General features: G+C 50.5%; 1 protein-coding gene across 2 annotated transcripts in view; it reads right to left on the reverse strand.

The window, feature by feature from the left end:
* The window catches only part of DOCK1 (dedicator of cytokinesis 1), a 493,559-nt gene that overhangs the window by 12,084 nt on the left and 456,984 nt on the right, over window positions 1-24,491 (reverse strand). For both annotated transcript variants that reach the window (XM_077877225.1, XM_077877224.1), the window contains exons 41-48: window positions 21,680-21,821; window positions 21,467-21,545; window positions 19,853-19,937; window positions 16,811-16,897; window positions 13,863-14,039; window positions 12,867-12,950; window positions 8,311-8,448; window positions 1,380-1,525 (exon numbers count right to left, since the gene is read on the reverse strand). In XM_077877225.1, coding sequence (XP_077733351.1) covers window positions 1,380-1,525; window positions 8,311-8,448; window positions 12,867-12,950; window positions 13,863-14,039; window positions 16,811-16,897; window positions 19,853-19,937; window positions 21,467-21,545; window positions 21,680-21,821 — 938 coding nt within the window. The remainder of the gene's footprint in view (window positions 1-1,379; window positions 1,526-8,310; window positions 8,449-12,866; window positions 12,951-13,862; window positions 14,040-16,810; window positions 16,898-19,852; window positions 19,938-21,466; window positions 21,546-21,679; window positions 21,822-24,491) is intronic.

The following is a 24,491-nucleotide window of genomic DNA, read 5'->3' on the forward strand; positions in this document are numbered from 1 at the left end:
ATGACACGTTCTTGTTGTTTAATACGAGCAAACTTTACATATTTGCTGCTCAAAACCACAAAACAATTATTGATACCTTTTAGCACTCGAAGTTAAAGCAAGAGATACAGTGGGAGCTCAACCCAAACTAGCCAGTCTATTAGCTCCTTGCTCCGCTTAGTCACTTTGTGCTGTTGGGCGGTCAACAGCAAGAACGGGGTCTCCAAAGAGGTCTTGTAGGAAAAAGGTGGCCCTGCTGGCTGTCAGGCAAGCCGACTGACCGCGTGAGATAGTTCTGCGTGGGCGTGACACCATGCAAGTGAGCGGGGGATGAAAAGTAGGAGCCCCAGCCAGCAAGGAACGTACTATACTCCTTCCAGAACTTCCAGAACAGAACTGAATGAACACTCACTGCAGGTTTTAAAATCTGATGGAAATCTTACCCAAATAACTTTTTCTCAAAAACTCACAAGATCCTGAAAGTCATACTGGGCGCTAGAGTCACAAAGTCTTGGAGGGTTTCAGTGTCTTTTCTTTTCTTTTTTCTTTTCTTTTCTTTTCTTTTCTTTTCTTTTCTTTTCTTTTCTTTTCTTTTCTTTTCTTTCTTTTTCTTTTCTTTTTTCCTTTCTTTTCTTTTTCTTTCTTTTTTTCCTTTCTTTCTTTTCTTCCTCTCTTCCTTTCTTTTTTTTCTTTCCTTTTCTCTCTCTCTTCCTTCCTTCCTTTCTTCTTTCTTTCTTTCTTTCTTTCTTTCTTTCTTTCTTTCTTTCTCTTTCTTCCTTCCTTCCTTTCTCTTTCTTTTCTTCCTCCCTTCCTTTTTCTTTTTTCTTTCTTTTTCTTTCTTTCTCTCTTCCTTCCTTTCTTTCTCTTTCTTTTCTTCCTTCCTTTCTTTTTCTTTCTCTTTTCTTCCTTCCTTCCTTTCTTCCTCTTTCTCTTTCTTTCTTCCTTTCTTCCTCTTTCTTTCTCTCTCTTTCTCTCTTTCTTTCTTTCTTTCTTTCTTTCTTTCTTTCTTTCTTTCTTCTTTCTCTCTCTCTCTCTCTCTCTCTTTCCTTCCTTCCTTCCTTCGCTAAGACAGGTAACCTGTCTTCCTTCCTTCCTTCGACTTTATTTACTTATTCATGAGAGACACAGAGAGAGAGGCAGAGACACAGGCAGAGGGAGAAGCAGGTTCCCCGCGGGGAGCCTGATGCGGGACTCGATCCCAGGACCCCAGGATCATGCCCCGAGTGCAAGGCAGACACTCAATCACTGAGCCACCCAGGCGTCCCAGAGCTTTGGTTTCAAAGACAGTTTCGATTTAAAAAAAAAAAAAAATCCTCAAGTTGGGATCAAATAAACCCAGGGCCTGGGTGGCTCCTCACAAGACCTTCCAAGCCCCCTCCCTGCTACTGAGTCGTACTCACCCATCCGAGCCTGGCCTGGAAGGGGTGCTGTCTGATGAGAGGGATGACACGGAGGCCACTGACAGAGGCCGGGATGATGAAGGCATCGTGAAGGATCGGACCATGGACCGGGGACGGTTGCCTCTTCTGTCATCCAGACTTGAAGGCTGACAGAGAGAGAGAGAGAGAGAGAGAAGGAGAGAGAGAAGCTTGTTTGATGCTCTTGTGCCAAAAGATATCTGGCCTGGATTGGTCAGACTCTTGGGGCCAAGTGGTCTTAGCAGCCTGGATTCTAGACCAAAATCTTCCACACTTTATGAGCAGTGCATATTCTTGTTCAGAGTTAAGGATGAAAATGATGGTTATTTCAGGGCTTTTTGAAATCTTACCTGATACTGTGAAAAATATCACAACTTTCCCATTTTTTTAAAATCTTAAGTGCAGTTTTCTTTACCAACAACCTGTTCCAAAGCCATCGTAGAATGTCCTGACCACAAAATCTATAGAGTAGCAAGATCATTCGATGAACTTTGCACATCTCTGCGTGTGGATAACCCACGCAGATCACCAAAATACAAGGATGTGTCTGATTGAATTTCTCTAGAATAAAAGAATTTGCTCCTGCCGCTTAATTAAAGATGGATTTGCTCCCCTGCCAGTCACTGGTACGGTGAGCTAGATGAAGCCACGGCTGCTGCTGCTCAAGCTCCTCTTCCCAGTCAGGGAGTGAACTAGAGATGCATTCTGGAGAAACATGGTCTCTGGACAGAGTTTTCCATCCTCTCTTTGATATCATCCAAACATGAGTCACTGGAACAGAGGTCGTGTCATTCTCTAATTACCTAGAAAATGCTAGTGTACCTGCGCCCCAAGACCAGCTGCCGCAGAAGCTCCTTCCTTTAACCAGAGGACGGAGGCACATCCTCCCAGCCCCACACCACCAAAGCTGGCCCTCGGGCAATCACCCGTACACGACGTGCCCGGGACCATGGCTGGTTACACAGCCAACACCACTTCCACATCTGAAAAGTGGGCCTGTTTCTTAAATAGGCGTCTTGCACGGGAAATACTACTTGATCTGCATGCTCACGACAACGGAAACACAGTTTAAAGCAGGAGCTGGTAAACTTTTTCTGTGAACGGCCAGATAATAAGTATTTAAGGCCACAAGGTCTCCATCTGCACTGCTCAGCTTGGCCACTGCAGCATGAAAACAGCCAGGGACAATACAGAGATGAGGGAGGGCAGGGATGTTGTGCTCTCATAACACCGGTTTTACAAAAAGGCCAGTGGGCCACGTGCCAACCACTAGTTCGAAGCCTCATGTCACTGGAATCTGCCAGCACGGAGGGCAGGTCTTGGGTTTGGCACCAAGGAAGGTGCCACTGGAGACTTTTAAGGAGACGGCCCTTGTCGTTAACTTGCCTTTTATGAGGAAGCGAAGCATAAATTAGTCCAATTTGTGGAAATGTTTCCTGTACAAAATCTAGCAACTCAAAGTCTACAGAAGGCTCTTCTCGGCCTTTCTGGGACACGTGTAGACAGGAGGCCAAGGCCTGGCTCTCTGATGCACGGCTCTCATCCCAGCGTCTCGGCTGGGCCTCCAACTGTCCCATGTCCCAGTGCTCCTGACACTGGCAGGGCCCGGACCCCCTCATCTGCTACCCCGCTCGGCCACCGCTCTTCCCTCTGGCATCTCTGTGGGACTCGGCCCCTCTTCACACTCTGAATGAGACGGCCGGCAGCCTCTGCCTTGCGTAGCCCACACTACCCCGTGCCATCTCTTCCACAACAGCTCGGAGGTGGGCACGTGGACACCCGCCTACCAGCCCCGGAGGTGCTGCCTTCCCATCTCCCCCTGCAACAGCCGCAGCCTTCACCTCCACCTGTCTTTCTGGACCTGGCAGTGGTGGGGGGCGGCAGGGGAGCAGCAGGGCAGACAAGCAGCTACCACAGGGTCAGGTGATCTCTGCGGTCGGGAGTGTGCCGCCTCTATATCCATCATCTACTAGGCACATGGAGACGTCGTAGCATTCAAGGACATGCAGCCGAGCACCTAGCAGAGAAGAAATGTGACCTGTCTGACACCCGGGTGCTGTGAGTCCCACTCCCTGCCTGATGGTTTCCATGTGAGCAGTGCAAGTGTTGAGTGCGCAGGGGCAGAGGAGGGAGCCGGTCATGGACCAGGAGGTGGAGAGGCTGAGCAAGAACCACCTCACTCCAGCTCCTGGAAAGGCTCAGAAGACTCTGAACATCCTACCTGTGGCCACAAAGCCTGGTGGTGTCCCTCAAGAGGCAACCTCGAGTCTTGGGTGGATGTATAGATTGGAAAGAATAAAGGGGAGGGGGTGGCAGGTGCAGGGCTCTGGCCGAGGGACAGAAGCCACTCTTGGGTCCCACACAGGGCACGCTCTAGGCCATTTGTCTTACAATTCCTTCTTGACTGAGCAGAGCCTCGAGAAATTGAAGAATTGGGACTTATTTTTTTTTTTTCATCTGAAGCAATCTGAGTTTCTCCCAGCCATGACAGGTGTGGCTCGAGCACCAGGACACTGTGAGTGAACGATGTCTCCGTGTCCCAGCAACAGGGCTGGCAGGGGTGGGGGGTGGGGCAGGTAGGACTAGACTAGAATTTTGGCTCTGGCACCAACAATGTGACCTCGCATAACATATGGAACCTGTCTGTGCCTCAGCTTCCTCTGGAGCACGCAGGGAATCATCATCCCACCACGAGAGGCTGGTGTGAGGACGAAACGGGATGACGCAGGTGGAGCCCACAGGCCTTGGCACGCTCTGCCAGTAGCTCCCCATGTCCTTGCTGGTGTCATTATAACGGCCTGAAGCAAACACTCATTTTGGCTCTTACCAGAAGCGAGCCCTGTCCGGCCCCAAAGGCTCTGACACGTGTTGTGTCCTTGTCTTACAGTTGAGCCCAAATGCCTCCACTTGACCCCCACGCAAGTGGATCTGAGTGGGGTGGGCAGAGCTGAATTTTAATGGTGGCGACCAGTGTATTATGGGGTAGCATGAGAAGCAGGTAGGTTTCCTAGTTTTCTGGAAGTGTTCTTCTCCAAATGCTATAGCACAAATGCCAGGTGTGGGTGGCAAATCCAGAGGGTGACATGCTGGCCCCTGGGAAGGGCTGCGTGGGGATGCGGGCCCCTGGGGATGTGGGCAGGCCCGTGGGGAGAGTGTGTGCATGCTGTTAGGAGTCTGACCTCATCCTTCAGAGGCCACAAACAGAGGGTGGAGCTGGGGATGGAAGGACCCGAGGTCACAGGGTCAGCCCTGCTTCTCCCACAGAGGCTCAGCGCCATGACCGCTCCCGTGAGCCTTGTGAGCCAAGTCCTCTCCCTGGTGAAGCACTCCACTGAACACGAGCACACAGAACCGGGGAAGCTGGATTTCTCCCCGCAGGTAGGGGCTATTGCGTCAGCCTCTGGAGCAGCCTCTGGGGGACCCCAGGGTTCCACGGATCCTGGTATGACAACCACATGAATGGGTATGGAGAAAGCCCTGGAGAGGGAGATCCTGGAGGCAGGAGGGGCCTCCGGGACAGCAGAGGTGATGAGGTGAAGCACAGGGTGTGAGGCATGAAGGATGCCTGGTGGCTTTCTCATCCGCTGACCAGTGAGGGCTGTGCCGTCAGCCAAGGAGGGCAGGGAGGGAGTCAGTGTGCCTTTCTTGGGCACGTCAGCCGGGGGCTGAAGGGGCTCTGGGGAGGAGTCGGGAGGGAAGCAGCCTCAGAGGGAGAGGATGCATAAAGTGATGACGTGGACGACAGAGGAGAAGGGGTGGACCCTGGTGAGGTTCTCTTGCTCCTCAATGGACTTCAAGGAAGAGGAATAGTAACTGCATGAGAAACATGGAAATTGTTTCTAGGAGCTTTAAGTCGAACACAAGCCTCCCATGTGCTGCCAGTGAAGACACAGGGGCTGGTGCTGAATGCAGCTGCAGCAGGTGCTCGTGTCCTCTTGCTCAGGGATCCCGGGGTCTGCACTCCTCACTCCCTATGCATCCGGAGAGGCTGGGCTGTGAGCTTTTGCCTGGGAGCGGCGGCCCCTAGAGTCCCGGCACAGGCAAGGTCAAGGCCAGCGGGAAGGGCACCGGGTCTGGGGGAGCCGCCTGTGGATTAAGAAGTCCGAGGGTGTCCACATCTTCTGTTTCTATCTATAGCTCTGGCTGGATCCGAAAAATTGACAAAATGGTTTATGTCTCTTCTATGGGGTTTTTATTTTTAAATCCATTTTTTTTTTTTAAACAGGATGATACTATATTGCTTTTCAAAGTATTCTGAGATGCTTGCAAGTTTTCAGAGTAGATAAGGCAGGAAAGGCTCACACCAGACTGCTTTTTATTGCCACATTTCTCAGAGCATGACAGGGGCATCTGCCTGTCTCTCTGCTCAAGGGACGCGGGCTGCAGAGCCTGCCTCTGGGGTCCCAGGATGGAGGACGCGGGAAGGGAGCCCCAGGAAAGAATGCAGCCAGGGGGAGGAAATGCCCCTCTGTTCCTGGATGGTCCTCCCAAGAAGCCTGCCCAGCCCCTAGGTGCCCTGGCTGCCCCTACGGAGAGGCGGGCGGCACGGTGGGCATGATGTCTCAGGCTGTGGTGGAAACCACTAATCTCCGGCCAAGGATGGCTGCGTCAGAACAGGGGAAACCTGTCCTTCAGGAGGAAGCCACCCTCGCCACCTCCGCAACGGCCCTGCTTCCCGCCCTTGTGTTCCCTCTCCCCGTGTCCGGCAGCAAGCACCCGCACAAGTAATGCAATCCCAGCAGAGAAGGGAACACGAAGGATGCTTGGTGAGCCAGATGGGTTTCTGTCGTTTTGAAATACAAATCATATGAGTGATAAAAGAGGAAGTCTTTCACTTAGTCCAAAAACCTTGAGATCTCCAAAGTTCATTTCTCAGACTTCAAGGTGGTGCAAAACTTTGGAGGAGACGCGTGACCATGCACTTCGAAATTCTTGCCACTCGACTTTGAGCTGTAGTGAGTCGCAGGCCCCGAAGTGATCAAGCATGGCCCCAGGGTTCTGGCTGGCCCTGAGGGTCCTCCAGCGTAGCTGGCAGGAGGGCACCCTGCTCCTCAAGCCCGGCCCCCTGGAGCAGCTCCCCATATGCGAGTTTTCAGACCGCAGCGGAGGGGTTGTGTTCTCTTGGCTTTGTCAGGTTTACACCCTGCTGGTGATGCATTGAGAAACGGGAGCCCAGCACAGTGGGCCAGGGGGGCAGGGTGGGCCAGCACGGAGTGCAAGAAAACCCAGTTAGCCCCTTTCTGGGGGGCTCTCTGTCCCTCCTGAGCCTCTGATCACATGCACAAGAGAAGCAAAAGCTTTGCCGTGTAAATTAGTGTAGTGGCTAAAAGCACAGCCTTGGAGGTAGACTATCAGGGTTCGAAGTCCACCAGGGGCTGCAGTGGCCACTGCAAGGGTGGGACCTCATGTCCCCCTTCCCATCTGTAAAATGAGGATGACCACAGTGCCTCCTTCACAGTGGTAAGTGGATTAAGCAGGTTCGTATTTGCAAAACACTTGGAAAGGTCCCTGGCATATGGCAAGCACTTAAATTAGTGTTTGCTAAGTGAGAGAAATGTGTGAAAAAAAAAGAAGTGAGTTCAACAGGAAGAGCAACAGAGAACTGTAGGGAACAGCAGACAGATGGCATTGGGCCGAAAAAGAACCCAAAATGGTGCCCTACATTGGACACCTGGTTCTTTAGGAAGAAGAGAAAAGTGTTGTGCGACATGAGCAGCAGAGCACCTTCCTACAGCACGCCTTTCGTTTGCAGGAAGACGGAAGCCATGGGCGCCCTCACCCTCTTCATGCCAAGGGCTGGGATTCTAGATTGGAAGGCTTCTAGATTGGAAGGCTTTTTGTCACATTATTGCTTTCCTCTGAACAACAGGGAGAGGGGGCCTTGAGTCATCTGCTGTGCCTGACGTCTCCAGAGTCCAGGCAGTCATGGTCAGGACCCACCAAGGCTCCCGGAGACCATAAGGAGAGAGCTGCACACCACTGCGGTGGCCTCGTCCCCATGGTGTTAAGACATGGCTCATGAACAGCCACCCAGGCCTCTGCAGGGCTCATACCGCCAGATATTTTGTGTCATTACCTAGCAGAAGCCATTCTTTTATCATGATCTTGATCCCACAGTCCCTACTCAGAAACTTCCACAAACTCTTAACAAAAGCCCGGTTCTGCCCTTATTCCAGAGCAAAACTTCCTGCCCCAGACCGCCATTCCAGGCTCTTGGGGGCTGAGCACCTTTATGGCTCCTCTTGGGATTTCTCCTCTGTCCAAGGCATGGCTATGTCCGCAATGGCCTCTGGCCTGCATTCGAATTCTGGCCTCCCAGCCTTTGCCGGGTGAGTCCTTTGTCCCTACTCCTCCCCGGACTGTCTCCAGCTTACCTTTCTTGGCCCAAACCAATGACCACTGCTGTAAGATGTTAGTCTTTGCTAACACTTTCAGGTCTCAGTAACCCACAGCAACTCTCTCCAATGACTGGGACTTTGGACCAGACATAGGCTCCAGGTCTGCCTTAGGACACATGAGTGCCGTTGCCCTGTGCGACACCTAGCCCTCTGTGTGGGGTATATGGCTGTAGGTGTGGCCCCTACGGCCAGCCAAGCTGGAGTCACACGGGCCTCTGCGCGGCTTCTCTGTTGCCTCACCAGATTAAGGATAGGCTGTGTCCACAGCAGGTGAGCAAGGTGTGTGGTGATCAAGCAAACGCCTGAACGCTGACTCACCCTGACATTTCCAATTATTGGAGGAGGTTGCTGGTTTACCGGCAGATGGACTTCCGAGGGTGCCGAAGCCCTTCAAATCCCACTTTCCTAGCAGGTGTCACATATAACATCTAACTCACTCTGCCTGTGAGCCTGTCCCAGTTGGACAGTGTGACGCAAAGGCACCCACCTCCCCTTCTGCAAGGCTTCCCCCTTACCATGGTTCGGACACCATATTGCTTTTCCACTTTTTCCTTGAGCTGTTTGAAACAGGCTTCCATTCTCTCATGAAAGGGCCTCAGTGCTTCTGTGACTTTGTCTCCATGAATCCTGATCCCTTCAGCCAAAAATGGAATCTGAAAAACATAGCAGTCAACACTCCTTATTTCCTGGTTAATGGTCTAGAGAGAGGAGCGCACACCAGGCAGAAAGCGGCACCGTGCGCAAAATGCAACGGCTTTGTTTCCAAATCAAACCGTGAATCAAACTCATCAGCAGGCACATTACCCCCAGAGACCAAAATGTTCAAATTAAAATCATTTGTGTTTTAAATTGGACACGTTTAGTGCAGTGCTCAGCGCACGATGGCCACTCGGTGACTTTGCCTGACTCCCATTGGTCGACCAATCCCAGAATAGACTCATCTGTGCTTTCCACGTGAATTCAGGAAGAACTGTGGTTCTGAATTGGTTTAGCTGTAACTTGATCTATTAGCAAAGGGTCATGTCACAGTGCAAAGGGTTTTTTTTTTTTTTTTTTTTTTTTTTTAGCCCAGGATATTGCCTTTATAGGCAATTGAGAGCCCTATTCTAAAGCTTAAAAATCTAATTATTTGTGATCTATAGTCCTGAAGGATCTTCTTATTTGGAAAGGAAAACCAAATTTATTCTTCCTTAAAACTAAAAATAATCACTTCTCTGCCAACACTGCTGTCACAAAATATCCATGCCAACACTTCACTTCCAAGCGCAGAGATGTAGCTGACCTTTAAAAGCGTCGCAGGGAGACATTTTCATTCTCCAGCCCCAGAGACCCTCGAGCATTGCTCTGGGAAGAGGTTGGGGTGGGGGGGGTGGTCTTGGAGGGCTTTCTTTCTCCAGCTTCTGCTTTCCCACAATGCTCGGACCAGGAGTTAGACATTCTTCAATGCAATCAAGCTAAGAGGCTTCCTCTTAATAATTTATAATTAAATCAAAATACTGATTAAAAACAGATTTCCCTAATACAACAGAACACCAACCTCAATGAGCAGATTTATTAGGGAGAAGGATAATAAGTACACAATTGAATTTCATGTGAACAAATTCAAGAAATCTTATCAAGATGAATCAATGCATAGAATGTATTTGGTTGCCATTTATAGCATGCAGCTGTTGCCTCTTGTGGTCTCCAGGGAAAGAGGGAAGGAGTGAGTGTTCCCATGTCACAGCCCACCCAGCCTGCCCTTGGGCTGCATGGGCACAAAGCTTGTTTTGCTGACAGTTGGGCCTACACCTGAGTATCCCCTTCCGGGTGGTCACCGCCAAAAGGACAGTGTGCAGGTGAGATTTCACGATGGCTGAGATGTTTAAATATTTCATATGAATTACTCTTGCAGATGGCAGCTTCCCCAGAGCTGGCCGCAGCGTGGTCGGGTACAACAGTAGAAAACGCTCACTCTAATCCTTTTGCTTCCTGAGTTCTGCTTTGGGGCATGGCACAGGCAGGCTGGGGGCAGTTTTTGGTGGGACACTCTCTATCTAGTGTGAAGGCGAGGATGGGGATGCTGCCTCAAGGTTAAAACAGAGCCACTTGAGATCCTGCAAGCATTTCCTTGTAGAATGGACCTTCTTCAAATATACAATACGCAGTCTAGATGTCTCTGCAGTTTTTGTTGGCTTGATTAAAAGCCTTAATTGGCCAGATTCTCTGACATCAAAGATGCCACTTGCTGGACTAAAGTTAAGACCATTTGGTTTGGGTCCCTGGTACTGCGTGAACTGCAAGCTGGCAGGTGAGATTTCTGGGGTATGAGAACTGACCACTTCAACAGGTGCCTGACGTTGTCCTTTTTCTAGGAAGGGATCTCGCCTCTGTTCTATGAGTAGGGGTGACCACAGCTACGCACAACCAGATGCTCTGTGCCAACACTCCAACACATTGGGTGCTTAATATACAAACACCAGCCATCAAATGAGGCCTGAAGTGATCTCACTTCAGGGACCCCATAGTTCAGTGGGTTCCAACCTGGATGGGCGTCAGAAACTCCCAGGCAGGTTCCCCAAACCCACCCCGGGAGCCCTGACTGGCGCTGGGGTAGATCTCAGAAATCTGCATTTCCTTAAAGTTTCCCAGAGCCCAGAGAGGGGAGAGGGAGAGGGAAGAGACATTCCCAAAGTCACACCTTGAGTTGTTCAAGGTGAGCACGCAGCCTGCTCTCGAAAGACGCCCCTCTAAGCAGCGGTGCCTTATGTGAAGTTTCCTCCTCTGTGGCCCCTGCACAAATTCATGGCCTGCCAGCAGCACAGAACATTTGGAAGCACTGCTCAGTGCTCTAGGAGCACCAACCCCGGTGACAATGGTCGCGCCTGTCATCAGCTGGCAATGATGAGTGGGTCTGGTCTTTTATCTTTGTGCATTTCAAAAGAGAATAGGTACACAACACAGCGGTTTAGTGGGAGTCTGTACAGATTCATCTTTGGACGTTGGCAGTGCTGCTCCACAAGACAGCTGCCATTTGGGCAAGGACAGAGCTCGGCCTTTGAGGAAGGGGCTGGGGCTCCTCTGACCTGGTGTCAGCTGTAAACCCTGAAGAGGCCCCATGTTGCCTGCACCAATGGCTCCCAGCTGGGAGGGGCAGGTCCGCACCCTGGTTTGGGGGTGCCAAGAGCAGAGTGAAGAGCTGCCTAGAACTTAACCGGCCTTCGCAAACGATTTCAGCACCGGGCTATGCTTACTGCACATCACTGATGGAAACTCTGCCAACGAGCCCTTGGGATTCCCAAGAGAAAACCTCACTCTGTCCTGATGGAGTTTCCAGAAAAAAAACCAAACCAAACAAACTAACAAACGAAAACATAAGACAACATCCTGATAACCCCAAACTCCTTAATTTTAATGACCGTATGACTCAATCACTGATACTAAACTATGGGTTTCCAAACATTTGCAAATGAAAGTGAAATCACAGGTAATGTTTTGAATATGTATTTTTCATCACTCTTTGATTTAATGAAGTTGCTAGAAAATGGATTCTTTCTTTCAGCTTTCCTGTGAGCTGCTTTAAAATTCATCCTTTAATATAGTTATTAGGGGTGATGACATAGTGCTGACATAAAGTTCTCTCTGGGGAACAAATTATTTTCCTCTGTAGGACTTGAAACTCTTAAAATCCAATTTGCTGTAAAAGCTTACAAGAAAAAAAAAATCAATACAACTTTTGCAGACCAAACTAGTTTTTGTGTGGCAATGATTTTATAGCCTTCAATGGAGTCTTGAATTTTGTACTCTTTGGTTTCTACATCTAAAATGGAATCACTCGGACTTTTAAACTCTCTCTTTTTTGGAAACAGAGGGAGACTGTCTACACGAGGCTTACATTCCATGCAGAGAACGATCCCTGGCCAATGAAGTCCCTGGCGCCAGCTCCCAGGCTTGGTTGGTTTGTTTCTTTCCTTCTTAAAGATTTTATTTATTTATTCAAGAGATACAGAGAGACAGAGACAGAGGCAGAGGGAGACGCAGGCTCCATGCAGGGAGCCCAATGCGGGACTCGATCCCGGGACCCCAGCATCATGACCTGAGCCAAAGGCAGGGACTCAACCACTGAGCCACCCAGGTGCTCCTCCCACAGAATAATTCTAATGCAAACCAATGTCTACAGATTTGTGGCACAGTCACGCCCGTTAGGATGGCTACTGTAAGAAAAAAAACAAACCCAAACAAAACCAGAAAATGACCAGTGTTGACTGGGATGTGGCAGATGTGAATTAAAAGACCACAAACAAAATTAGCATTGGATCCGGGAATCCCACTTGTGGCTATGTACCCAAAATAACCGAAAGCAGAGAAACAAAGACATACGTGTGCATCCGTGTTCACATCTAGATTATTCACGACAGCTGAAAAGTGGAAGTCACCCACGTGTCCACTGATGGATCACCGGATAAACACAATGCGGTCCATCCACGCAATGGAATATTACTTAGCCCAAAAAGGAAAGGGGGATTCTGACTCAGGCTAACAACACGGATGAGCCCGGAAGGCATTACACTCAGTGAAATAAACCGGTCACTCCGGGACAAAGACCATACGACTCCACATAACGTGAAGTACCAAGAACAATCACGTTCATAGAGACAGACAGTGGAATGGTGGATTCCAGAGGAGAGTTAGCACAGAGATTTCCAGCAAGATGGAAAATTCTCTGGAGATAGATGGAGGGGCTGGTGGCACAGCAATATATATAACAAAATGAGCTCTTGGGGACATCAAAGTTCTGAGCTTGCCTCTGATATCTTGTCCTGTCAACACCAGACAGAGATCTTCCAGCAGACATGGACCAGGCCCGTTGGCAAGGGAGGACTTTCTGTGTGTTCAAATTCAGGACCGCAGCCTCGGAGCTGAATGAATCACGGCGCTGGTGGGTGGGTTTATCTGGGGGCAAACATGGCTACATGCCCTCTGGCTCATGTCCCAGGCTTCCGTGCGGGCTGGCATGTGTGCAGAGCCGGCCCAGTGGGTGTGGGTCTAGCCTCCCGGCTCCAGCCCTGCAGGGCTGCCATCTCACGCTTACCTGCCACGCGATTAGGTCCTTGAGCTTCTCAATCTTTTCGTGGGCCTCTGGGTGCTCCTGCAGGTACCGCTCTGTAAAGAAGGCCTGGTGGAGACAGGGAGAGCCACTCAGGACACTGCTTACCCAACACGTGATTTTGTGTACCGACCGTGCACCAGACCCTGGGGATGGAGCCATATACGAAACAGACCCACCCCCCGCGGGATGGACCCTCCCCAGCACTGAGGGCAAAAGGTCTGGTTAGATCAAACACAACAAACGGAGCCAACGGGCAGCCAGGAGGGGCGTTGGGGGTGGCACCCGTCCTTGGAATCCAGCAGAGCCACAGCTGACCCTGACTGCTCAGTCTGCTGGCAGCAGCTCCCCAGCGGCTCACAGGGCCCTGACTCGCACCCGGCACCCTGCCCTGGGCCTGCTCTCTGCCTCAGATTTTACTCTGTCTGCACAAGGGGTCAGCACACTTGTCTGCGAACGGCCTCCACTCTGCCATCGTTACATTGGGAAACTGCCACAGACGCTAAGGGAGGAGTGGCCGTGGCCACGTTCCAAACCTGGTAACCGAAATGGAGAGCCAGCTGTCGTGCAGACCCCTGGGTGTGTCCACACCCCACGCCCTTCAACTTCTGCTCCTTCCTACTGAGACATCTTCCGGGGAGACAAGCGTCTCCCCTGTACCTGCCATGCCTGCCGATCCCAAACGTTCTGATCCTTTTGTCTTTCACTAAAATGGTATCTCTTGGCTTTTACTGATCCAAGGACTCCTGAAAGCCACCCGAGGGCAGCTCTAGAGGGTAGCCCCCCCCACCTGCGGGGACCATGCCCGGGGAGCCCTGCTTGGGGTCAGGCTCCTGTAGCTGGTGCCTCCAGGAGCTCCCAGGCCTGGCCTGGTCACAGCTGAGATGGGTCAGTGAGCCCACGGTGGATTCTGGGCTTGGAGATACGTGTCCAGAGACAGGCTGTCCCGAGACAGGGCTGTGCCGCCGGCACGTCACGTACCTTTTCATAATTTGCAAAGCCTCCCATGACGGCGGGGTCCACAATGCCATTGAGGAGCATGGAGAGGGGGTTGATGGGGAGGCTGGGGTCGTCCAGGTGCTGCTGCACCATGCTGTTCATCTTGTCGTTGGTCAGCTGCATGGTCTCGATGGCATTCTCCAGGGGGCTGATCTCCACCTGCAGGGCAAGGAGAAGACGTGACTTCAGGCCAGTGGCTGCAACCACCATCTTCTGCTGATTCTCTGGCCTGTGGGACCTTGCCAAGGGGAAGCATTCTCAAGTGGGGCCAGGCTTCCTATTTCTCTGGACAACTTTCTTCCCAGGGAGTTTTCTGGGGGTGTCCCTCATCACCCAAACAAGAACAGCTGGGTGTTTAATATCATTGTGCATTTCCAGGTGTGGCCCTCACATGCAAATTCCAAGGGCTGATACAAGGCTGTCTGGCTCTGCGAGGGGTGTCTGTGTATATGCATGTGTTCCTATACATGCACACACGTGTATATGTGTGCACACAACCACATGTGGTCTGGTTCTTTTAAAATGGGTAGGATTTTAAGGAATTTTGAGCAATCTAGCACTGCCCCCTGAGGCAGGAGGCCTAGACACTCTATGAGCCTCCTGTACCTGTTTGGTCGGGGAAGGGGCGGAGGGCCCCGCCCTGGTCTCCACATTAGGCCACATACTCACTTATGAAGGAAGAGCCCCCCAAACCTGGTGGGAACATGTCACCACCTCCAATAGCACCTCACAGGCTCCATTTGAACACCTGCCACTGGTCAGTGGGACCTTCTGTGCAGGACGCAGGGACCACTGCCCATCTTGCAAATGTCCTCCTTTCTCTGGGGACCCTGCAGCTCCCAGCAAGGCCCAGCCAAGCACGCCTCTCTGGCTCAGCCCTAAGGACCAGGGAGACATGGCCACAACAAGAGCGAACCCTTCCCACCAGGCCTCATTCTAACAGATGCTCAGCTGGGCCACAGACCCACATCCAGGGTGATCTCAACACATGATAGTTTTGGTTCCCCCCGAAGGAGGTGGGATGGGTGCCTGCAGCAGGTGATGAAGCAGAGCAGCCTGCTTCCCCCTCTCCACCCCATAGCCCCTGGGTGTTGTCTGCCCGGGCAGGGGGGAGCAGGGGGTGGGGGCAGGGACTTCAGAACAGACAACTCTGCTCGTGGCTGGTCCCAGATTCTAGAGCAATGCTTGGAGTCACCGTGGAGGAAGGGCCTAGCTGGGCCTCAGAGCCACTGTGGAGGAAGCCGGCTGCTTCTGCTCCGCATACTCTGTGCTGCCTGGGAGCTGACGGACAGGTGGTCACACACAGAGGGGCAGCCGGGCCCGTGCTGGCCACCCCGCTGCCCCGGCTGCGCTCACCCCTGAGCAGTACGTACCTCAGGGCTGCTGCTCTCACCCGGGCCCCGGCGGGGTCAGGTCCTGGCCTGCAGCATCCCAGGCACACACCTCACACCTTCGCCAAATCCCCACTCCGGGGACGTACTCCGTTTTGACTGCCTGCTAACTCCCTGCTTCTGATCCCGTTTGCCTCAAGAAAGAATAGTTTTCCTTTTAATCCAACCGCAGGGCTAGCTGCCACCCCTTGGGCGCCCCACGGCGGCGGCCTGGCCCAGGAGGCACACATGAGGCAGGGGCGGAGGTGGGGGTCCAGAGCGGCTCTCGGTGATGCGCTCCGGGATTATTCGGCTTCCAGCCTCTTAGTTTGTTAAAAACGGCAAGCAGAGCGGCGGGCAGAAGCACGTCTTCACGGGAAGTCAGGGCTCACCCCTCTCTACCTCTGAGCTGTTAAGCTCCTTCCTCTCGCGATCTGGCTGGCTCTGGCTGGCTCTCGAAATCCCGGCTTACTGAGGGCTTCGGGCAGGGGCTCATTAGGAAGATTAGTGCTGTTTATGCGAAGTCCCCCCACTCCTTCCTCATCGCCAGCCCCGGATGGTGCCAGCAAAGGCTTGCGTTTCTGCCACCTGCCATGTACCTTCTGAGGCCTCTCCATCCACTGCTCCCGCCTGGGTGCTAGGGGGGCTCGGAGCGGGCGCTCCTAGAGCAGAAAATGCAAGTGCCCCAGGTGGGAACAGGCACGGAGATCCAGGGCTTCAGAGGAGGAGGAGGGGGCACCTGGGATGGGGGTGCGGGGGATGTGCCCCGAGCTCAGATGGGCATGGATGACGGACAAGAGTGGAAACTGGGCTGGGGAAGAGGTTCCAGCCAGGTTCTGGAACCAAGTCAGAAGTTTCCAAGGGGACTCATTGGAAATGGGAGGCACCACCGCTCTGGAGAAGATCCCGCTGGCTGAACACAAAAGGCATTGCGACTCCCGCATCAACATACATATTCCAATCATATCTCTTTATACGGGCAATTGCCACTCCCTGATACTTCCATATATTCAGTGAGAATCTGCCGCCGGGCTCCGGTTCATGTAGATGAAACTGTCCCGTAGCTCACCACGGAGGCAAAGCAAAGTTTAGCTGATGAGATGCGAGTCATTATTTCTTTAAAAAGTGCCAGTGAGGGGTATATTCTCAAGCTATTTTTACTTGAAATGAGCAAGTACTATTAATCAAGTTGTTTGTCATGTAAATGGCAATAAAAGCATCAGGAAGAAAGATCTTAAAAAGTGTATGTAAATTGGAACTTGTCTTAAACTTTTCATTTAGTTAACAGAAAGAACTGTCAAAACAGCACAGCGATGACTAGATTTAAATATTTTGTAAGAAGAAAGGAGATCTTAATTCTGGTTTTCTTGTCAGCTAGAGCTGGTTGTGATTACACAGCACTTCCAGCACAATATTCGTGGGCCAGGGGAGTCGATGCCCCAAGGACCACGCGGGGTGATGATGGGTTAAGTCCCGTCTGACCTGGGGTCGCAGAGTGTGAGCCCAGCCCCGTAAGGAACGGAGGGGAAAGCACGATGCTTTCTGGGGGGGTATCCTTACCATGAAAACAGATTTGACCTCAAACCACCTTAAAATTCCAGGTAATTTGTACGCGGTTGTGTATATGGTTCTCTCGATCCACATGTTCTGCAAAGGGAACACACACAGGGCACTTGTCAGGAGAAGGATTTCGGCAGGTTGAAAGTTTCTGCCCTGATGGGGCGGGACAGTCACTCTCTGCGAGGCAGGTGCTCGTGCGGGACAGTCCTCCCCAAGAGGAGTCGCACGGGGCCCTCTCTGTGCTCGGCGTGTGGCACACCATGCTCTGCCTATGGGCCGGATGGTCACATGAGACGCAGCAGTGTCCCCTGGCCAGCGGCGCCAGCCGCCCTGGCATTTGGCAAAGAAAATAAAACAGGAGATTCTGGGTGAATTCTAGACGTCAAAACGAGGGCGAGCTCCCTCTGAGCAAACAGAGTTCTGCAAAGGCTCCAGGGGTTCTCCGTTAGCCTTGCTTCACGTTCAAAAGAAACTCAAAAAAAAAAAAAAAAAAAAAAAAAAAAGAAAAAGAAAAAGAAAGAAACTCAAAGGTGCACAGACAGGTATTAAGGAAAAGTGGGTTTCATGAAAGTGACCGCTCACATCCTGAGACCGATCGGTCAGTATCTCAGGCTTACGTTTTTATCTTGCACAATTGATGTATATTCACGATAGAAAATACTGATGTGGAAAAAAAAAACCACCCACCACCCAGAGATGGCGACTTAGACATTCCAATAACGGGTCTGTCAGGAGTGGTCCTGCCACACACAGCAGGCAGTTCTGGAGAGCTGCGCTGGATCTTACAGGAGCAGCTCTCCCTCTCCCCCGCCTCTGAGGCTCCAGAGGGGCCAGGGAAGGGGCCGGGCCTCCATCTCCCCAGCTGCTCGAGGATGTGGCTCCCTCGGGACCTTCCCTGGAAAGCAGCAGGGTGCATTTCAGAGCATCCGGGCCGCACCCCCAGCACCCCCGGGCAGGGGCCCTGGGTTCCACCGAGGGCCTTCTGGACAAGCCCACTCCGGCCAAGTCAGGTGCTATCTCTCCACCTGCCCCCTCCTTGGCCGGCCACGCCGAGTACTCGGCCTGGCAGGGCAGCCCTCCCCGCGTCCCCCAACCCAGGGGGGCCAGGCCACCTGCAGTAGGGCCGAGCCTGGCTTCCCATTGCTGCAGAAAGCCCCACGCTTATCCGCAAGCCTTAGGCTTTGTCAGGCGTGTGAAGGACTAAATCCTGTGGCTTCTGAAAGCCTCGTCCAAGTGCGAAGGCCTAACGGGGCCATTAGGGAATTTCGGGCCATTTAGAAGAAGCACAGCCTCAGAGGCTTAGTGCGGCCCCGAATGTCAGGGGTCTCGGTTATTCTTAGCTCTGTCCCAATTGGTTGCACACCCATCGGCAGTTTGCTTGACCTCCTTGCGCCTCGTTCTTTATGGTTTGAGAACACACACAGCTGCCGGATGTGAGCTGTGTGAGGGAAGTTCAAGAACTGCCTGTAAATCCCGCGGCCCAGAGACGCTGCACAGAGGGTAGCGCTGCTGCCACGAGCGCCCTACCAGGGACGGCTCAGAAAGCCACCTCCTCGGCGCTGGGGTCTTGTCCCCTCCCTCACTGCTACAGCCAACACTCAGTGACCAGTTAGCAAGGAGGCTATCCTGGGATGCTGGCACTAACCAAGAAATAGGGTCTTTGTTGGAGATAACCAGTGTGGGGAGTCGGAATGACTCGAATCCACGGGACGTAAGCTCGTTGTGGACCCTGGGAGATGGCTTGGGGTAGGAAGGGCCTTTCAGTGCCGAGACTGGAGACTCTCAGGCAGATGTTTGCCTGGAGGATCACCAGGAAACTGAGGGCTTCAAGGGGGGAGGTTGTATGGACTTGGCTGGAACTTCCAGCAACTTGGCTGGAAGTGCTCCAAACTTTACTCAGAGTCAGGTCACCTTTGACCTTCTGCACCCCCAGACACCTCCTGACGATAGGCAAGGGGATGCAGTCCCCAGCAGTGCTGCTGGTCCTCCTCGGAGGTGCCCGTGGCTAACAGCTTCCTTAAAATACAGGCCTATCTAGGGATTTCCAGAGGAGGTTTGCAGGACAGAAGGAGGGAGAAATGTTAACATTAAAAAAAAAAAAAAAAATTGGGCTTTATTTAAAAAAATTGAATTATCCTTCGCAAACGGAATCCATTAAACCAACTGTATATTTTTTAAAAAGCTGCAAAAATTTGTGTTAATATTTTCATGCCTCTAATGCAGGGGACAGTGCATGATGACCTTTTTGATTGGTTGTCACAACTAGGGAGGTGCTACTGGCATCTGATGGGTAGAGGGTCAGCGACACTGCTCAACATTCTCTGATGCATAGGGCGGCCCCGGCACAGAGAATTACCTGGCCCATGACTCTGTGCTGCCCAGGAACACCTACTCCTTGTGCCTCGGGGAACTCAGGTGATAGATAATGAGCATCTGGGTTTCTGCCCTGCTCACCTCTGACTGCTTGCCATCGGCCCCTCCATGTGTCTATTTGTATTAGAGGCACCAGCAGGGTGCTCCGGGGTCCGGGGCTCAGAGGGAGATAGCTCCGAGAAGCCAAGGAGGGAAGCGAGTGTGTCACGAGCACAAGGTGCAGGGTCACAGCACCCGTCCCCTTCTGGTAGCATTACGAGGCCTTAGTGACACTGTTTGTGAAAGGTTCATTGCTTCACCACATTTGAAGGGGTTAGGATTTGTTTTTGGACTTCTGCGCACAAGGCACAGAGACATCTGACACTGCACTGTGGTGATCTCCGAGGCCAGTTTTCCACAGGCGGTTTTGTTGGTGATGGAATGGGTTCTTTGAGAGTTTATCTAGTGGTTTTTTTTTTGTTTTTTTTTTTAGATTTTATTTATTTTCTCATGAGAGACACACAGAAAGAGGCAGAGACACAGGCAGAGGGAGAAGCAGGCTACATGCGGGAAGCCTGATGTGGGACTTGATCCCAGGACCCCAGGATCATGACCTGAGCCAAAGGCAGATGCTCAACCACTGAACCACCCAGGTGCCCTCTTTTTTTTTTTTTTTTTTTTTTTTTTTACCGCAAATTCATTGTCCGGGTTTTTCTCTCCTTTGCGGATCGGCCGAGAATATTCAAACCGCTGGACCTCGTTCACCCTGTAAAAACTGTACAGAGACAGACAGATCATTAGACATTTAATCCCCAAAGCAGTTGATTTGCTTTTAGACATGGGGTCTTGCCTCCCGAGAGGTCACTGCATCCCTTAAAATCTCCGCAACCTTGACCTGGAGGGATAGCTGAGGCTCCCTTTCCCCGCCGGCCTCAGAAGAGGGATGTTGGCAGGTGGAAAATTTACCTTGGGTTTCTGCCTCTTTCCTGTCCCTGAAAACCCCCAGGGGAGAGGAGATGCTGAGTAAGAGTGAAACAGGCGCACAGAGAAAAGGTGAAGTGAAGGAGAGCAATAGGCCTGCGTCCCCCACACTAGTGTTGATGACTTCAAAATTTTAATTAGTCACTTACTGGTTTAATGCAGTGATTCAACAATTAATTTATTAAAATTACTTAATAAATTTTTATTAAAAAGTCTTTAAATCATGTGTTTATTATTTTTAAAAAGATCTTATATACCTTAATTTCATGTCTACAAGAGGCAGAGTCTGCAACCATGAAAAGGGGCACGCATGACCACGCATGTACTTTCTTTCTGTGGGGAAGGGATAGGTTCCAGGCGTGTGCCAAAGGCGGACTGATTCACACCCAGCATGGAAATGCAGGCAGCACCCCCGCACGTCACAGCAAAACAGCCCATCAGTTGTAATCATCAGTTATGATTCACTATCTGCTTTAAGGCCTCTCTGAAATAAACTGTTGCAAAACTTAAAATATGTGCCTCGGGGAAGCAATCATCCATCAATAAACAGAGTCCTAGCTTACTTTCCATTATGGCTGATAAAAGGTTAAAGAAATGGTAGTGAATTTTGTGGAAGGACACAGCAACCCAGGATGTGAAATAAGCAGATTCTGAGCATTATGAGGCCATCGAAGAGGTTAATTTCTTAACCAGAACATGGATCATGTGGAAAATTCTTAACATTAAAGAAACATCTAAAAGCAGAGTGTCTCTACAGCATTGCTAGGCCAGGTGCAATTCAACGGGAGGCATCAGCCCTCCGAATTTGGACCTCTGACAAGTGAGTCTAAAAATCTGCCTCATAATCCCATGTTATATAATCATGGTGCCGCAGGGGCAGGGTATATGGGTTCCCCATCCAAAACAGCAAAAGTCCCAGTCCCTTTTCTGGGCTTACAGCATGCAAGCACTCCCGCCCTCCCCAGGCAGGACTCAGAAGTGCCGAGTGGTGGGCTGGGCTGGTGCTCTGCTGAGAAGCTCTGTGGGGACCCTCACACCTGGCCCGTTATTAGGAGACCTGAGTGCACCCTGCTTCCTCCCTAGTTTTCCTGGTCTCCCCACATCAGGGAACGAATAATTCTTATAGCCCCCCCAGCAACATATACTAACTTCCTCCTTCACTGTTTGATGCTGGGAATAATATGCTTCTTTACTCTTGTAAGTAATGGAAAGATCAACTGGAAAGCGAATCGAAAGCAAAAATCCATCCTTTTAAGGTGAAATGCTGAGTGCACAGCCCTTTGCCACCGTCCTACTGGTGGTGGGAGAACCAGGATGGCTTACCTTACAATCTGCTCTGACACAGGCCTGTGAAATTTGGGGGGCAGATCGAGTTTGGGCTTTACGGTAAAGCACTGGATATCTGAAGATGAAGAGAGTTAAGGATCACCAGGGAGGGAGGACAGCAGCCACGATGAGGTCCCCAGGTGCACCCCGCCACCCAGGCGCACGGCATCGCGATCGTGTCATGTTCCACAGGGTTGTCGTAAAGGATACACTGGCCAGGAGAGTTCTTAATATCATCGCCTGGTGGAGATGTTGTCTTCATTTTCTCAGCGTTTGGGAACTGAGTTAACAGTCGAGCTTCGAAATCTTCCCTGCGTTCATACTCTTTCCCTCGGTAAATGAAAACTTTCCCCTGGAAACAATGACATTCATTAAATAACACCACGGGGGAAGGCCAGGACCAACCAGTTCACGCACTAATGCATTGGTCTTCAAAATATGCTTGAGAGAGGTTTTTTTTTTTTTTTATTTAAAAAAATTTTTTTTAATAAAGTCGCTGAACTGAAGAACAGCTTGTAATTGCACTGGCCTTATTCATTAAGAATGCACAAACATGAGCCACATAAGTTAATAGTGTTTAAGAAGCACTGAACACAACGTTACTGACATCTGATGATGTATTTCAGTCTTAACAGTAACAATCAATTAAAAAAAAAAAAAAACAGGAAGAGCCAAGTGAGCACTGGAAGCCCACCTTGTAGGGGGCATGAAGTGGCTAAAAAGGGTAAAGGCACCAGGGCAAGTGGATCATGGTGTTCATGTTTTTCTTTTGGGGTAGGTTCTAATTAAATAGCTCTCATCCCCCAGGAGGAATATTAAGAGAGCATGGGATTGAGGTGTGGCCTCCATGCTGAGAGCCTGAGCATCACATTCTAAGCCGTCTCCAACAGGACACAGCCAAGAGAAGGGCTGAACCCCAGGGAAGATGTCGAGACCAAAGGAGAGAGTTGTGAGCACCGTGGCCTCCCCAGTGGTGAGAGACGGGACAGGGCTATGGAAGGACTGCCCCCATTGATGAGTGACAGGTATAATATCAGAGTTCTCCTTCTAAAGGCTGGCTCTTGTCCATTGTGGATGACACGTTGTCGCCTCCATAACTCCTGAGTTGGAGAGTCCCCCTGGGGCTGGTTTTAGATGGCTAGGTGACCTTGGGGTGGGTGTCAGGCAGGTGAGCATTCTTCCTTGCACGGGCTGCCTTGTTGAGGCCATTTCTGTTTGGGGGTGACATGGTGGCTCAGTAAATGCACCTCTAAGGAATTCCCTGATTCTACAATGTCACAGGTCTCTGTACCTTCACAGATTCAACAGTGTGTTCCGAGTTATCAGCTGAGTCACAGAAAGGTGGCCATGGGTAGTGTGATGCTACCACTAGCTCCTGAACCTACACCCCCTGCCCCCAACATCCTGCTCAACGTGAAGACTGTCTGACCCTACAGTAAAAGTGTAACAAGGGAAAGATGCCACAGGACCTGAGAAACGGGAAGCTGGGGGGTTGATGCTTTTCCTCATGGGATCTGTTATTCCAATCAGCAAGAGGCCCCAGACTGGCTGGCCGTGAGTCAGGCGCAGCCCTATCATCTGTCATGACCCAGGCCAGATGCCACAGAGGAGGAGAGACAGACAGCACCACAAAATAGCATCCTGCTGTCTATTTTTGCATTCATCTCCTAGAGACTAGGTGCGAAGTCAAATGAAAATTTGTCTAATTAATGAATTTTCAGAAGATAAAGAGAGATCCTAGGGTACTCAATTCATTTCTTTCCCTAGTCCCGACTTATTCTGAGTCCCTATAAATCACTAAAGAAGGAACAGTTTAAGAATTGAATATTTTTTTCACTTTGTGCTTAGGTATGTCTTCAAGTACCCATTATGGAAGAAAAATGTTCTCTTTCTCCAAAAAAATAATGTCAAGCAGAAACCGAAGTAATATGTAGTCTTAATTAGAAATATAAATACACAGTGTGGGCATCTTTTAAGGCTATATAAAGCCAAACATTTCAGAAATTCAGGAAGATTTAATGTATAACAGGCTACTACATACTCGCATGCATTTATTATGCTTTACGCTAGAAGAAAGACATAATAATAAAATGTATATAAAGGCTTTAATAGAAAAACACTAGTGAGTTATAGATGAAAACACTACTAACATTTTCTAGAAATGTCAATTATTTTGCATTCTGAAGCAGTCCCTTCAAACATGAAAATAAGGGGGAAATGTATATACAGTCAAAGATATTTATTCCTTTTAAGAACCATAAATATTAACATGAAAGCAAAAAAAAAAAAAAAAAAACACAAACTCAGAAAACAACCCAATGAGACCAATTCTTAAAGAATAACAAAGCAGGGCAGCCTCAGTGGCGCAGCGGGTTAGTGCCTCCTTCAGCCCAGGGCATGACCCTGGAGACCAGGGATCAAGTCCCACGACGGGCTCCCTGCATGGAGCCTGCTTCCTCTGCCTGTGTCTGTGCCTCTCTCTCTCTCTCTCTCTCTCTCTCTGTCTCTCATGAATAAATAAATAAAATATTAAAAAAAAAAGAATAACAAAGCAAAAGGGACAGTCAGTTCTCAGAGGCATTAAATAGCCAAACATTTCACCCGCTTTTTTGTAACTGTTAATGTCATTGTCAAATTGACCCCTGACAGGTGATCTGTGAAGCATAATAAATATATTGCTATAGTCCCACAAAATTATTCAGGTGTGGCAGGGAAATCAGTTCAATATTCATCAAGCCTATTAAACTCCTCATTCACACTTTGCATCTTGTCCTTCTGACAGGGTAGATGACCCAGTGCAGTCCCTGGAGCACACGTGCTGTGCTCCCAGCACACGCCAGGCATCAAATGCTCACTGCGAAGTGCCCACCCCACCCACTTGCATGCCAGCAGGTCAGGGCAGAGTCATAGTGAGTGGCCCTAAGTCACAGCACGATCCACGGAGGGCCATGCACACTCCGTAACATCTCAGCACAGCCCAGATCAGCCATGACTTAGGGTCAGTCTCTCTGTTTCTTAGAGA

This window comes from Canis aureus, chromosome 29 (assembly GCF_053574225.1).
Source record: "Canis aureus isolate CA01 chromosome 29, VMU_Caureus_v.1.0, whole genome shotgun sequence".
In the NCBI taxonomy this organism is placed as follows: Eukaryota; Metazoa; Chordata; class Mammalia; order Carnivora; family Canidae; genus Canis; species Canis aureus.